Source organism: Argiope bruennichi, chromosome 10 (genome assembly GCF_947563725.1).
Source record: "Argiope bruennichi chromosome 10, qqArgBrue1.1, whole genome shotgun sequence".
Taxonomy (NCBI): Eukaryota; Metazoa; Arthropoda; class Arachnida; order Araneae; family Araneidae; genus Argiope; species Argiope bruennichi.
Genome location: NC_079160.1, coordinates 8,014,739 through 8,032,105, shown reverse-complemented (window position 1 = coordinate 8,032,105; position 17,367 = coordinate 8,014,739). Strand labels below are relative to the sequence as shown.

The window sequence follows — 17,367 nt, the reverse complement described above, 5'->3', positions numbered from 1 at the left end:
CTTAAATAAATAAATAAAAAGATATCTATAGTGTAAATTACATCTTTCCGAGATACAGGTGTAGCTGTGGAATCCACTGCTAATGGAGAAGCAAAACTTGTAGGTAAAAGCTCTTCAGCTTCACAACCCAAAAATCCAAAATTTTGAAGTTTCCTTTTCAGATCATCAAAATCAGAAAGAAAGATTGGCTGGAATTTCATAGGAAGTTTTCTGTAAGAAATGAAATAAATCATGTAAATAGTCTGAAAAATACTATTTTAATTTTTCATATTAAGGCCAATGTGAAATTATAATTAAACACTTCGAGAAAACTAAATGTGTTTATTTATAAACATGATACTGTAACATTGCAATTTTACATTACCCAATTGTTAGATCATATATAAGTTAATCTGATACTGAAGTTGGCGAGTTAACTGCTTGAAAAAAAGTAAAATTTGACAATAGTATTAAATTCTTAATTAATAGTACAATAGAATAAAAGTGGGAATTGTTAAAAGAGAAATTAGTATACATTTTTGATAAAAATTCTATAACCTAATAATATATGCAAAGAAAACTTTTTCATCAATCTCCAACTCATTAAACGCTAGCATGTCTGTAAAGATGGAATTTCATAACAGATTCTTCACTCGTTTCGTGAAATATAGGTTTCAAATTTTTTTAAAACCTTTGAGCTAATTGATTACAAGATTCCATACTATTTATAATAATAATAAAAAAATAATTCAAATAAAAATTTCCATTTTTTTATTGTACTGATATATATTTAAATATATGTTTCAACTGCTTTTTATTAAATTCTCATTTATCTTGAAGATGATGGGAAACAAATTTGTTCATGCAGCTAATAAAAAATTGAACACCACTAAATATCACTTCAGCAATGCTATTAAAATGAAAAAATGAATATTAGATAAATAAAATTTGAACAAAGTTAGCCTTCATCTTTTAAATAAAATCAGCATGAAGAGAGAATTATTTAAGATTTAGTATAAACTAATAAATTTTCAAACTTAAAATATTTTTTGCTATTTTAAGAGGGAGGCATACTTACTCAGGTTCACTATTTTTCTTCAATAGTTTGTCAGTACATGTAACAGTTACATCATAGTCAATTTTTGCCACTTGAGTAGCATACTCAAGGTCGATCTGATTACACAAGTCATGCTCTCTTTCTTTCAAGATATCAATCAATCCATTAACCTTGCAATGGACTTCATCTTTCAGCTTAAAAAAATAATTAAAAAAGCTTTTAAAATAAATAACTATGAACCTGTTTTATTAGTGTGCACCTAATACATTGCTGACTTGGAAGAAAAATGTCAATAAAATAGAGTTAGAAATCTGCATGCAAATTGTTTGAAATTGTCTTTGTTTCTGGAAAGACGACAAAATATTAACTACACTACAAGGCTGCTCTTTTCAGCATTCAATATTGAAATTAAAATTTTGAAAAATGAGTCAACAATATATATGTGCGATTTGGAGTTTCCAAAACAAAAAAATTTGCTATTGTGGCACTTTATTTCCAAGTAAACAATATATTAAACAACAATGTTAATCATGACTACTGTTTGGCAACGGATTGTAAAACACTCTGCGCTTTTGCACATGCATTAGGATTGGTTAAATTTGTTGAAATAGAGGTGAGAGGAAAGAAAGATATGTTTACACTTAACAATATGGTAAACTCAGATTACTCGTGATTTTATGAGAAATAAACATTACAGATAATTAGTAATACGGAAGTAAAAAGGTACTAATGCATAGTAAAATATTTCAGAGCAATTTTTATTTAATGCAAGCAGCATAAACATTAAATTATGAAGAATAAATGAAAAATGTCTGTTCTCACAATTTGATAATTACTTTTGTACAAAATAATGATCTTTTTATATTAAAATGTTTCTTTTTTATGTTATTGAATTTTTTCAGCAATATTTTAAGATTAACAACAATACATAATCGAGAGTTTATTCTATTTAAAACATTTTAATTTTCCTTTAAGGAATTGCTGTAAATATAGAATGCCTTAAAAATATTATAAATTTTTTTTTAAATATGATATTTTATAAATTTTGATATTTAAAAAAATATTATTATTGATTTTTCTACTTAAAAATAATATTTTTAAGTACTTACTTAAGTTACTTAAAAATAATACTTTTAAATACCACATGCAATAATTAGCAAAGATTTATCTTTAAATATCGTCAATATTATATAAAATTTTCTTGGTACCACTCCTGAAAGCTTTATTACCACTCGAACTAACCATATCAATACGAAATTTTGAGTTAAAATAAAATGCTGTCAGAAATGACACATCACTCACATACAGTAGAAAAAAAATGAACTAAAAAGTATCCAATGGGGGAAATCCAAGGTCAAAGGTGAATATGGGAAATGTGTTCATCGTTCCGTGTCTCACCCCTTAATAAGATGAATTTATAAACTTTTAACTAATTTTTCTACTGAAATTGAAAAAAAAAAATGCATAGATATAAAGGATATTCATAAAGTATATTTCACAAACTACCAGCAGATTTTTTTTTTTTTGTTCAAGTTATATTACAAAAATATTGTCACTTAGCAAGAAATATAACAAAGAAAAAATTTAATAATTTCCACTCCCACCTAATGCTCAAATGCTGTAAAAAGGGTTAAAAAAATTATAAATATTGGTTCATTCAGTAACATTCTTTCCAAAGTAAAAAATCACTAATTACTTTAATAAAACATTTATAGTTCCTAATCACATAATTTCAAAATACCATATTGCAAAATTAACCTCCAAAATTAGAATATTATTAGCTAAAAAAGAATAAAAAGCAAGAAGAATTTAGAAAGTAACAAAAATTTAGAGAATCTTCGTGCGTCTTAAGTTTTTGCATGGAATCTTATTCTTTCTTCTAATCTGAAGATATTACGTACAACTGTGGCATTTCTAAAGACAGTCCAAGAAACTAGTAGTAATGCCTCTGATCAATATGATTCTTTCAGTTTTGAAGCACTGGATACAAACATGTAGAAGAGCCTCCTTTCTTAATAAAATAATTTTTTGAATTAATAAGTGCAATCTTAAAATGAAGAAAAACCTTAATCTCAGTATATAAATTAACCATGGAGTTAAAATAAATTTAATACATTAGTTTTTTTTAAGTCAACAAGAACTCTTGTGAAAAGATAAAAATCAATACATTTAATATTATTTGCTATTTAAATATTTTAATGAATAAGATCTGAACCCCCTCATTTTTCTCTCTTCATAATAGATTTACGTCCTATTAAAAATTGTTTAATGTTCAGTTCTCTAATTCTCCTCTTATTTCTAACATTACGATGAAATATGTTTTCAACGTGGATAAAGAATAAAGTATTTTGTTCATTCACAGAGAATCAGAAAGGAATTATTTCAAATGGTTTTAAAAACGTTTTACGGGTCCCATGATGAATTTACTGGACATAAAACTTAACAATCATGTCATGAATGATTATAAAATATTTTTTTGGTATTTAAATATCATATTATTAACAATTGCCATACAAATTTCTTGCTATTTTAAAGAAAGTTAATATACACATACAAAACCCTTATTTAGATGCAAAATTGGGCCAAATTTATTAATCACTGTTTGGCAAGTTTGGATCACTTCACATTTGAGACTAAAGAAAATCCGTGAAAAACCGTAAAATTTAATTTGACTTAGAAAATGTGAACAAAATAAATTCAATTCAATCATAAATAGAAATAATCGGAAACAAGAAGGTACAATAAACAACACTATTGAAGAAATATTCATAAGATGATCCAAATAGAATGAACAAAATAGAATTGTTAAGTTTTTTCTTGTAGAGTTCAATTTATTTTGTGTTAGTAAAAATATAGTTCCACAATTATTTTCCTGTAGTTTCTGAATTACAGGAATATAATTATTTAACTATACTTTTAATAATGAATGTACTTATAATTTTCTATTACTAGCACAAATGTGTAGCTTTATTGCAAGTAAGATAAGTTGGGATAATTATGTGATTGCTTTGGAATCGAAGTGATTTTTGAGGATTGGCCAATAAGATATTAAGCAGCAATATAACCTCCTAATTCAAAACATTCTTTTTGTCATTTTAAAAATTTTTCTTGGCAGCTATCATTTTACCAGAAATGAAATTCACTTCAGCTAAAATCATCTCTCTCTCACTCTCTCTCTATATTATATATATATATACCACTGATTTCCAAGATAAAATTTGCAAAAATTTATTTAAGATTAGCAAAAGTTTCACTCTTTTCTTCCTAATGTTCACTATATTTAAGATCACCAGAAAAAACATTCCATATCAAAATACATGCAGCCACTTATTCGAAATAATAAATAACATGATGAACTCTGATTATTTCAAAATCTGTGACAAGTGAAAATAGTAATTCAGAATCCACTTTTTTTTTTTTTTTTTTGGTACAAGTTTTTCTTTATATCTATAAGCAACTAAACATATTTTAAATGTCTCGTCCAGATGGATTTTTCCCACTTAGAAATTATGTATATATATATAATTTTGAAAAGCAGTTTCGTGACTAGAGACAGAAAAGGCACTTTGAATTTTTAACTTTGTTTTAGTTCATCCCAGGAGGCATGATTTATGTACAAGCATAAGCGATGAGCATATCAACACAGAATGAATATATGCTGCGAGATTTTGAAAGGGATTTCCTACACATGTCGAATTTAGGTAAGGGAATTATAGGGATCTTTTGATTGACAGTTTTTTATCCCTTCACTCGGAGCAAGTGAACAGCTGATTTCAGCCTTTTTTAAAAAAGCTCCAGTTGAAATAATTAAACAGAAAAAGTGGAATGGGATCAAAAAACAAGAAAACACTTTAGAATGAATTTAATATGGGCTAAATTAGGATAACACTTTGGAAATAAATTACAATTGAAATCTAATTGAATTAATTATAATTAGATTTTATTATACATTCATTTTAAGGAACTAATTCCTAAATATGTTTAGAAATAATACCCAGTTCTACCAGCATTGCCAATAAATAAGTTAATATTTTTAAACTTTGCATTAGTGAAAAAAAAAGCACAATTTTTTAAAAAAATTAGCATCTATGCTCAGCACTTTTTTTAAGGAAATAACTGAATTCTAGTAATTTTTTTTTTCTTTTCTAGATGATTAAAGGTTTAATATGATCAATAAGACATCTGATCAGACAGGACATTTCATAGTAACAAGTATAGATGGGAAGATAGGAGAGGAAATACAAGAAAGGTTTATGCTATTTAAATTATTTAGATAAGTTGACTAGCTATTCAATAAATCATTTCTAAAATCCTTACCATGAAATTCTAAATCATATTTTCTGGGCTTTAAAAACTTCATGCATATACTTCATTTTATAAGAATAATATATTGATGGAAATATAACAATAAAATTATAACTGTTAAATATACATTCCACAAATACAGATATAAGAAAGTAAAAGTATACAATTCCAAATAAATGCAAACTATAATCCCCTTCTGCAAATGATATTAAAGGTGAAGTCCCTTTTCTACAAATGTAACAAAGAGTAGCAAATACCCATAATGAATAATAAAAACAAAAATATTAAATGGTAATACTTAATATAAATATTATCTCATAACCAAAAAATAATTAAAAAAAATATTTTACCTTTCTACAAGTTTCTAGACAGGTTGCTTTTTCTTTAGCAGCTAAAAGCAGCTCCAATGATAACAATTCTTCAACAGTCTTCAGATATTTAGTTTGAGTCTCTTCAGAAATTTGTCCTACAAGTTTTAAAATAATGTAATTTGAGTTACTAGAAAATATTCCAAATGAATAAATTTAAATATTTTTTGCATTCATATGATGAAAGAGTCATAACTTATCAATTCAACCACATGACCCAAACAATATCAGATTTTCACAAAATCATGTTATTATTTGGAAGTTTAAATAAACATATAAATATTTTCACTCCATTTCAAATTGTTTTGGATTTATTGCATTGTAAAGCTTTTGAGAATTAAACAATTTTTATCTATTAGGCCTATAAATTACAATTTGTTTTCCTTATAGAAAATAAATTATTTTCCTTATATACCAGGTAAAGGTATTTCTACTTTAATATGTAAGGAAACAGAGAGAGAGAGAAAAAATTAAATCAGTAAATATCAATTTAAAAAAAGGGAGGAGGGGGGGGGGGTCAAAAAATATGTTTGTGTAATAGAAATACAAAATCCCACAAATTAACGAAAGATGTACAGTGTAAGGGAAAAGGTGATAGATTTAGGTATTTTGCAGTCATAGGCAATGCAATTGAATTTCAAGTTTTAACATTTTTAACTTAGTAATTAAATTTCAGGGTTTTTTTTTATCATAATAATCTTATTAAAATGTATGTTCTATTTATTTTTAATATATGTAATCCAAAACATGACTAAAATAATAAATATCTTGAAAACTAACCATAACTATTAGATAATGATATTTTAGATACAAATAAAAGCATTTAATTGTTACAATAGATTATCTAGCGATAATACCTGACAAGTGAAATATAGTATAATCATATATATTAGCCTTTAATATTCTAATGTATTAAAATAATTATTTATAGAATTCAACTCGACACGCCTTTAAAGCAATAAAATCGTTATACACAACACTGAATTCGACCCTTTGAATAAGTTGAGAATAAGAAACAAAGCACGGCACACTTTAAAGTCTGTTTTTTTAAGGAACTACAAATCTTTCAATAGATACATTAGTAAGTGGGACAATAAGGAGATTTTTTTTTCAAGTATTAGTTTTAAGTTTCCCCAGGAACAACGTGAGCTCCCCTCCCAAGTACTTACAAAAGCTATTTGAAATCGAGTCATTCTTCACTAAGTTCTTCTGATAGGTTTATATAAGTCAGACAATCATTCTTTTCTTAAATTTGGTTTAATTAACAGTTTGGTAGTAATTAATATTTAGTAATTTATATAAAAATCCAAAATCCTTATCAAATTAGGAATACACAATTTCTTTTGGATAAATTGGATGTATTGCATAATCAATTTTCCTCCAAAGAATTATCTCTTAGTATAAAGTTTATGTTGTCTTGGTGTCCAGTAGTAATTCTTATATTTTTTCAAATCATCAGCAAAAGAATTTTTCTTTATATAAAATAATTTGCATATTAAATGGTTCACATCCTTCAATTCGAAATATATCTTTTTTCCCATTTTTTTTAAACTTAAATATATATATATATATGTTTGCAAATATAGGACAGTCAGAATAAACACAATTATACCATGAAAAATAAGTGTTTTACTTCTATAAAATGCTGCAAGATAATATAACCTACAGTCTCAGAAAACTTCACGACCCAGCATCATTTTAGTGAACTTCAGCGTACTTAATATTACATTCTTCGGGGAGTTAATTTAACTCATTTTACTCTGACTGGGCCTTAAAAAAAACTTCAGATTTATTGTTGCTCATATCAGAAATTAGTTCAAATTTTACTTTATTACAGTTAACTTATTTTAAATTTACCTGTAGCCGGTATAAAAGGCAATGATTACTATTTTAAATTCAACTTGAAGAAGCTCTTTTAACATAAACTTAAAACTAGGATGATTTTTTTCAGGATTTTATAGAATGTGAATATTCTATTTTCCCCTTCAATTTTTTAAAAATTTTTTTGTATTATTACTTAATAAAACTTACAATGTATTGCATATTTGAACAGATAGAAATTATTGAATTTGGGGAAATAGCTGAATTTTAGGAATGAATAATAACTTATGACTAGCCATGCACATTATGTGGTGCTTTTGATAGTGACCGATGTACATTTTTCAAATAATTTTATCTGTATAAGAATTGATAGAAGACAGTAACTAAGGAGGTGAAACATTATTTGTTAATAAAGAAAAATTCTAAATTCAATCAAAGTGTCCTATAATTAATTATAGTTTAAAATCAATTGTCCTATACACTTTATTAAGATTGTCATAAGTCAGCTTTAATTTTTTTTTAAATGCAAGACATTAAAATTTGTAATTTCTTCAACAACTAGAATTATTTTTAAAAAATTCATTCTTAATCATATAGTAGTAATCAGATGTGTATGCATCCTTGCCACAAAATATATTTAACCTTCTATACATAGGTTGGTATATAAAATGTACTAGTGGAAATATATTATGAAAATAGAAATCCTATAAGCTCTCTAACCTCTAATTAACATTTCCCTTACTTATTCCAAGCTCTAATTGACCTTGATAGCTAATTTGATCTTGTTGACAATGCATAAAATGCTTTCTGATGCATTTATTTTAATGCCAAAATGACTGAGATGTTAGAAGATTATACCCCCATAATAATATGTAACTGCTCTTTTGGAAAAATTAATCCATCAAATGCTCTTTTTTTTATTAAAGGAATATTAAAAATTTTGGGCATTAAGATAAATTTCAGAAAAAATGATCCATTAAAAGCTTACTATTATCAGCATCTTGCATGATTCAACAAAACAAGCATGTCATATTCTTGAATGCAAGTCAAAATGACAATGAAATTAGAGCACGCTCATAAATTTGACTTTAATATGGACACAAAACTGAAGTTGATATAATGATGCAAGTTTCACAAGGATGATAATTTATGCTCATATGAATATTGGAGCCATAACTGCCCAAAATAACTGTTATATTTGTAGAAAACAGACATCTTTCTAGATCAATGATAATTTGCTTCAAAGATATGGTTTTAAATTTAAACCTTATTTTTAACTGTAAAAGATTTGAGCTTTACATTCCGAGTTTTAAGTGTTTTGTACCATTTTAAAAATAAAAAAGCATTACTTAATGGGTGCATAGTTTATCAAATGAAATTTTAATCTTATTATATCAAAAAAAAAAGTTATGTATATAGTTAAGTAAAAATACAGTTGGAAAAAATAGTAAAGCACATAGTATGTCAACCTATTCAGAATGTTTCACAAAATTAACCTGTACACAGAGACTAAATCCACAAAATGGGTATGATTGTTAATTTAGCAACAAACAACAAATCCTTCCCTCAAGCTGCAAATAGTTATCATGAAGGTCCTTTCATGGTAGAAAATTAGCCATGCCTTTTATTGTTAGCTCAGCAGGTATCTTTTTCCAGCAGTCTTTTATTTATTGGTTTTATTTCTAAAATATCAGAATTAACCAGTCTCCACAAATTAAAAACATTAGTAGAAACTTTTTTTTAGAATAAAATTTAATTTCTTTAAAGCTTTAACCTCTTGAGATACAACAAATACTATTCAATTTAGTCTATCATATAAAAAAATTTTGTTTCAAAATTTTTGTGTTTTATACAATATGTTTCATCAGAAATTTGCAGAACATCATTAAAAAACATATAAAAAAAAGTAACTAAAATTTTTTACAAATTATTTAAATTGCAGAGAGATTTGAAATTAATATTATATGTATAATTTTTTTAAACAATAATTTTTCTAAATGTATTATTTTTTTTTTTTTTACACTACAGACATCTTAGAAGTGAAATCTATGCTTTTACAGTGGCCACACCTGTCAGATACCTCAGATCCAAAACTTCACATTCATGACTTTTAAAAATAAGAAATTCATATTAAAAAGAAATAAGTTAGGGACTTCTCCTTTAAAACTTTTTAATGTAAATGGAATATATATTATGATAAATACAGATGAATAATTCAATTTGAAGACATAATAATATATATAAAATTTATTATTTATTGCTTCATTTATTCTTGATAATTTATTCATTATTTGCTGGTTATAATATTATATTTTATCTGATCCAATACCTCTAATTAATATTCAGAATCATACATTCACATTCTAACATTTCCTGGGCCTAAACTCTGACATTTTTTGTCATTTTAGGGCTTAATTCATTCAAATTACAATTCTTTACTCATCATTTTTATAAAGCATCCAACTCATCCTACATGTCGCATAACAATATTATATTTAACCTATAAGCATATTTCAGGAATCTTTTCTGACTTGACAAGATTTATTTGCTTTTTCAAAAAAAAATTAAGATTTGCTTTAAATCTACAGTTATTTCCTTTGATTTGGGAGGAAAGGAGGAGATTAGAATAAAAAATACAAACAAAACATTTTGATGAGGGTCTGATGTGTATTTTAGATGTATATAATTTTATGACCATGACAAAAAAAAAAAAGTAAACTAAGTACAATATTGATTTTTTAATAATTTAAATACATCTATTAGAAATTTTTTTATTTGATATATTAAGTGCTTTATGTAAATATAATCTATACATATAAAATTGAAAATTCATTTGTTTGAAACTTGTACAATTTCACAATTCATGATAAATTTGAAGGAAGTTTCATATACTATTTCTTACTACCTAGAAAGGTTAACTGCAGTATTAAAAAGTCTCTATGACTTTCTAATGATAGTTGAAGGGTTTTACATTTTTCTGTCAAAATTCCCGAATAAAAAACTGTTGCAAAAAATATTTTTGCACCAACTTAAAATTTAAGAAATTAATTTTATAATGGCAATTTCATTGTTGTATTATTTTTCTCTGATTTTTAATCAGTTTTTCACATTTCATTTAAATATAAATTTTATCAAATTCTTTTTTTTTTGTCAAAACATTAAATCTGCTTCATTGTTTAATCAAACATATCTGTGTATTTTTGCCAATGTTAATGTTAAACTCATATTTTAATAAATGTGCATTGCAATTCACCAATAAATTTTCTCTCAAATTTTAGTACATTTAAGGCATTAATGCACCCAGCTTACATAACTTTACTTATATATTCATTTAAAATTTGTCGGCTTTAAGGTTATATGCTTTATCATATCAATTTCAAATTTTTAAAAATATGCTAACAAAATTTTCCATCAATACTCTGTTTCACCTTAACTTGTCAGCATTATAAAATGCAGAAAAAGTTATATGTCATGCTGAGAAAGAGTTAAGTATTTTCAACTTTAAAATAACTAAAATACATAGAAATTTTTAAAATATTAAATTATAGAAATCATATTTTTGCAGCATATATTTGTAATTAATCATACTTTAGAAATATTTACCTGATAAGCATTTTGTAAATAAAGTAAATAAGTAAAGTCAAAAGTAAGACATAACTAATTTCACTTAGGCTAGAACTGGTCTTCAAGGCTAAAACTTTTTTTTTTGTATATTTCCACCAATTTTGTCTCATTTATTTTTCTACTATTACTTTTAAATCTCAATTTCTTTTATTAGTTGATATTTTTCATATTGTTAATCAAATTAGTTAATATAAAACCTGCGAAATAATTATGCAAGTCATAACTTTTGTTTATTTTTGGAAATGTCCAAAAAAGGGTTCACACTAATGATACTCTATACACCTTCAAGATGTAGAAAACTTATAAAAAGTGTAAGAACATATTCAATGTTTATTCTCAGTTTCAAGAAGAAAATCCTTTAAGATTTCATCAATCAAATCATGGATAAAGTTTTACATTTTACAGATATTTTGTAAAGAACAGTTTTTCCATTAAAAAAGAAGGAAAATAAGAGGGGAGAGGGCATTTAGTTCTTAAAGTATGTATAGAAAGAAGTGACCCGATTCAATAAGTAAACAGAGTGGGCTCGTAAAATAAAACGATTTTCCTTTATTCTGTATTAAACAAAAATTCCATGCATGTTTCCATAAAAATTAGATGCCAACATTGAAGTTTTAAAAGATATAAATGATCTTTTCAAACAACATTAGCCGGACAATGTTGTACAAAATATTTAAGAAATTGGATTTAAAAAAAAAAAAAAAGATTTATTTTTAGAGAGACAAGATGTTATTTTGTAATGGAGAAATCATTTGAGAAAAATTACTCACAATACGAAGTTATAAACACTGATTTATTATCTTGATAAGATATGGGTAGATGAAGACAAGACATAAGAATTAAAAGTACTTATGAAACTTCCTCTTCAAATTCAATAATAGGTTTATCTGCACTAAAAAGTAAAGGAAGAAAACTTATCAGTACTCATATCAGAAATGAAGGTTTTGTCTGCAAAACAGCAGAAATTCTCATTGGGTTAAAAAAAAAAAAAAAAAAAAGGTAATTATCATTAAGAAATTGATGATAACCATTTTGAAAAGTGGTTTGAATATATATCTCCAAAGTTGAAACAAAATAGCATAATTAAAAAGGACCATATTCCTTATCATTCTATAAAAATGGAAAAAAAAAAAAAAAAAATCCAACAATTTCATGAACACAAAATATATTCAAGAATTGCTGTTACAAAAGAATTTTCTTTTTATAAAGATATAAAAAAAAAAAATCAAACTTTTACAAAAAGTTTCTGAAGTGAAATATTTTTTACAAATATCAAGTAGAAATAATTACAGACAAATATGGGCATAAAATTTTGAGGCTTTCACCTTTCCATTATAAATTAAATGTTCTTGAGATGAATTGGAGCCAAATTAAAATATGTGCTGCATGAAAAAATAAATTTAAAAAATTAAACATGAAGAATCTTATAACTCAAAGATTATAAAAAATTACAATTTGAAAAACTGCATTAATCATGCAACAACAAAAAAAAAAAGAAAGAAATGTGGAAAATTGATGGACTTCTAGGTGAAATACAATATATATAATTATTTTTGTTTTCATAAAAAATTTAATGATTTTAATATTTTCAATTTAAATTTTAATCTATTTAGGATGTTCTAAATATTTATTCATATCATTGTAAATACATTTCAAATGTACAATTATATAGACATTTTATTACATATATATATTTAATACATCTCTAATACTTTATGCTTCTCTTGTTTGTATGTGAACTTTTTATGTTCCGACATAACACAAGATAAAAAATATTTTCTCGCTTATATATTAAACCCTGTACTTTAACAGCAACCTAAGAGTTATTTAAAGTTTACCCTAAATTTTAAATAACACTTCTGAATTATGAGCAAAAAAGAAAGATTGTGCTAAAAATTTAAGCTGTTTTCAACAGTGCATCAAATTTGACTTTACACCTATTTGTTTTGAAAGTATGTGCTACTATTACAGAAACAAGAGCCAATTAATATTTTAGAATTTAAAGATATTTTCTATAATTAGAAAAGCAGAAGCAAGACTGAAACGTATTTAAGAAGTCAACTTATTTATATTAAAGGTATAATTTGATTTGCATGAAACAATGATAAGACATTTTAAGAATAATTAGTTTTATCTACCTACTTGGAATGTTTAATTAAGTACTTGGATGCAAAAATGGTCTAGCTTTTAAATCCATTAATTATTGTAATTTTTTAAATCTATTGACAGCTAATTTCTTTTATTACATTTTTAACTTTAATGGGAAAAATTACAGAAAATTTGAGAAAAGATATGGCTTAGACTTGTTTTTATTAATCATTATATATTCAATGCAAATAACATCACACATTTTGTAATAAATATACTTTATTTAATGATTTCTCTAAACTTCAATCTCTTATGTTCACATAAAAAATGGAAACCTATGCAATTCTCACTTATTCATTGCTTTGAATTATATGTCATTTTAAGTCAATACTCATTTTATACAATTGAAGGACTAGTTAATTAAAATAATTTTATTACTTTAATAAAAAATGTACCAACAATATTAAATGAAAGACAGAATGTAATTTTTTGCTTTAAGAATAATATCAAAATTAATAAATAATAATAATTTAACTTGCTGATTTTTCACCAAAGTTTCATCCAGGGATCTATATATTTTTTAAAAACTGTCTGCTTTGAAGTTCTCACGAGAACAGCTGCGATTCAGCTTGTATAGAACATATTCGACTACCCAAAACAGGTTGGAACAGAGCACAGCTATTCATTTTTTAACCAAAACCTTTTGTTTTTCTTTATAACATATAGAGTTCAGGGTTCTTTTTTTCCCCTCCCCTATTAGCTACTACTGCTGTACCATTAAGCTAAAAATTCTAAATATTGGGTTTTGAATATCTAATTACATATTATAATATATTTGATTAACAAAACTCCTGAAACAGAATGAATATGAATACAGATTACAAAATGCAAGTCAAAAATATTTAAAAATAAAAAAAAATTCTAAATATATGTTTATTTATATACACATTGATTTTCTTAAATGTGCATATTGCATTCTAGTTATCTTTTTAATTGCTAGGATATTTTTAGTAGTAGTTTATATTAAGACATCTATAAGTGTTATTATATTAAGTGTTAAATCATAGGGCTACTACTTGACACCAAAAAGCTTTGAAGTTGCTCTATTCTTGAAAAAGCAAGTATGAACCAATAAAAAAGTATCACCAATGGTCAATTACATATTAATAACTCCAAGCAGTCTTAGTATATGCAAAATTTTAGACTAAAAATGTTTGTTATTCAAAATTTTTAGATTAATAAGTAATTACATTTGAATGTCTCACAACTTCTTAAGCAGCTGGATATAAAAATAATGCAATTTAAAAGAATTTGCTTTACTCTTTCTTATCTGATACAGAAACAGATAAAAGCAGGGAAAGTATAGGTACAACAGTTAGAAGATAATGAAGGAATGATTGTAGAAATACTTATGGGGAATCATTCTTTGAAAACAACCTATATCAGAAATACAGCCTACATTATACAATTATTATACCATACTTTATGCAACTATTAATCAAATATTAGTTATAAAATTTTGCAACTTCTATAAGATTTTTTTACAAAAGCTATAAAAAGTTTACAAAAATAATCATTAACAAAATACTTCTTTGAATTGATTATAAATTGAGTCACAATTGTGCGATTAATTAACCAATTTACACTCGAATCATGCAAATATTTTTTTTGCCAAATAAGTCAGTTTGTCTAAGTACTTCAACACAAAGATTACGTGGAATCTCAACTTTTTATGAATTTACTTGAATTGAAATAGTGCATTCCTAACACAGACAGTCAGTAATCCAAATTCAAACCCAATCCAAGTCTTATCCAATTTCAAAATCGCCTTAAGAATTCAAGCAAAGTATTGCATATTCGGAGACATCATTACGTTAAATGAAATGCTACTTTCTTGAGTAGTTGATACAGCATATTTATGATTAGGACTAAAGAATGCAACTAAGTATCTTACATAGAAAAACTTAAATAATGAAAAGAAAATCCCTGTAAATAGAAAACTAATAAAAAGAATATTTTAACAGCATTTTATCATGAAATGAAGGAAAAAAAAATCTGCGATCATTACCTTCTAAAGCTTCTTTACATTTAACGCAATTCGGATCTTTACAATACACCATATACATTTTTTAAAACAAATTATTAAAAATCCAAAAACAGTTAAATAATTAGAGATGTAATAATGAATATAACTCCGAAACTGAGTTTGTAAGTACTGAGCAGAAGCAATCCTGTGTAAAAGAGACTTCTATGCACAAAATAGAGAGGACGTTTCTACAACTAGAAAAATCTTTGCGAGGTGAGAACCAATGCGAAATACGCAAAATAATATATATATGTTTCTTTCATTATAATTAATATCGATGTTTGGAAAAAATGTTTGGAATTTTTAAAAATTAGATAGTTATTCTTTGGTGATATATATTCGAGAGATTTAAATATAGTCTCCTTTTATTTATAGCTCACAGTAATCGTTAGCCGCTGTGCCAACACGACTCCAAACTTAAAAATAAGTATCATCAAACGGGTAGAGTTAACCGGAGGACGTATTGGAGGATCAAGCTAGGTTCCAATTAGTGCCTGTAGACGGCGCCAGCAGTCTACAGCCATCTATAGGCGCTAACAAGAACTATCCCAATTGCAGGATAAGCTATAATAGGGGTTATAAGATTTGGCAAATAAGCACATTTGTGGCGAATTATGCCAATCTTTTTCATTACCTATTACGCGATTTTGTTTTTTATTTTATTCCGCCAAAACTTGGAATCGTCAAACTGATTCGTTTCTTTTACTCTTTCTGAAACTTTACTCGTTTTTTTACGCTCTTTCAGAAATTCATCTGATAACTTTTTTATTTTAATTTGATTTTGATGTAAATAAATTCTTTATTATTATTAAAATGTATTTATTTATTAAGAATATTTTAAGTCATTTGTTAAAAATTATTATTTATTAAATAACTTATTGAAAATGTAAATGTATTTATTTATTATTTTTTTCATTTATTTTATTATTGTATAATTATTTTTCATTTGAAAGAAAACGTCTCCAACAGTCGATAATAATAGAAATATTTTCATGCGAAATTTGAATAAATAAATGCCTTTATGTTATTGCGATTCGAAATAACATTTGGCTGCAAGGACTCTCCATATAATATATATATAAATTTTTTACTAAATGCAAATTTTTTTTCTAATAAAGGAGAACGTGCGCGTGTGTATACAGAGAAGAATAAATATGTAGGAAAGGAGGGTAGGAAAGTGTAATGTTTGGTAGAGCAATTTTTTAATTTTTATTATTTAAAAACAGCAAAAAAGTTTGAAGTTTTTCTGCAATAACTTTCGAAAATGTTTCCAAATTAAAAAAAAAAGATTTTAATTCATCTTTAAAGTAAAAGTATATTTAGACATATATCTTTTTAATTATAAAATCTTATAATATTCTTTATTTTAACAAATTTTTAAATTTTGATTTTCAGCAATATTGTAAATGAAAGACAAATCATTTTCATTTTTCAATCAAAGCTGAACAATTTTTCTTTGTTAAAAAATATGAGATAAAATTATTCATACTTTTAATATAATAAAATTTATAGGCTGGCATGCTTTCAATAAATTGCATCTTTCGAGGCAGGTTGTTGGACTTAGAGCTTTCAAATTTGGCTGGCAATTAGCGATTTCTTAGATAGCAATATTAAGAAATCTTGTTTCAAAAATTAAATTAAAATTTTAATAAAAAATTAACAAAATTCCAGCATTTTCTTTATAACTTCGAAATATATCACTGACCATAAACATTTTAAATTTTAAAAAAATTAATTTTTCAGTTATCTTTTTTTTTAATTCCATTCAATATTTTTCTTTTTTGATCTTAGTATTTTTCAAAAATATTTTTCATTGGTTTAGTAAACTATACTTCTATATGAGCACATTGCAATGATATTCAATACAATTTTATGCGCATATTATTGTCATTTTAATTTTTTAAAGATAATATAAAACTAAACAATTAAAATCTACAATCTTGGCTTTCTATAATATTTTGGATGAAGATTCAAATCTACTTTATTATCTTCATTTCTATTATTTATTTTTTATTTATTTTATTTCATTTATTTTAGGT

General features: G+C 25.2%; 1 protein-coding gene across 1 annotated transcript in view; it reads right to left on the bottom strand.

The window, feature by feature from the left end:
• LOC129987993 (uncharacterized) overlaps positions 1–15,512 on the bottom strand; it is a 40,377-nt gene extending 24,865 nt beyond the window's left edge. Inside the window, exons 1-4 of the mRNA XM_056096058.1 lie at positions 15,311–15,512; positions 5,692–5,807; positions 1,058–1,230; positions 42–210 (exon numbers count right to left, since the gene is read on the bottom strand). Coding sequence (XP_055952033.1) covers positions 42–210; positions 1,058–1,230; positions 5,692–5,807; positions 15,311–15,368 — 516 coding nt within the window. The 5' untranslated portion in view covers positions 15,369–15,512. The remainder of the gene's footprint in view (positions 1–41; positions 211–1,057; positions 1,231–5,691; positions 5,808–15,310) is intronic.
• Positions 15,513–17,367: the final 1,855 nt, after the last annotated feature.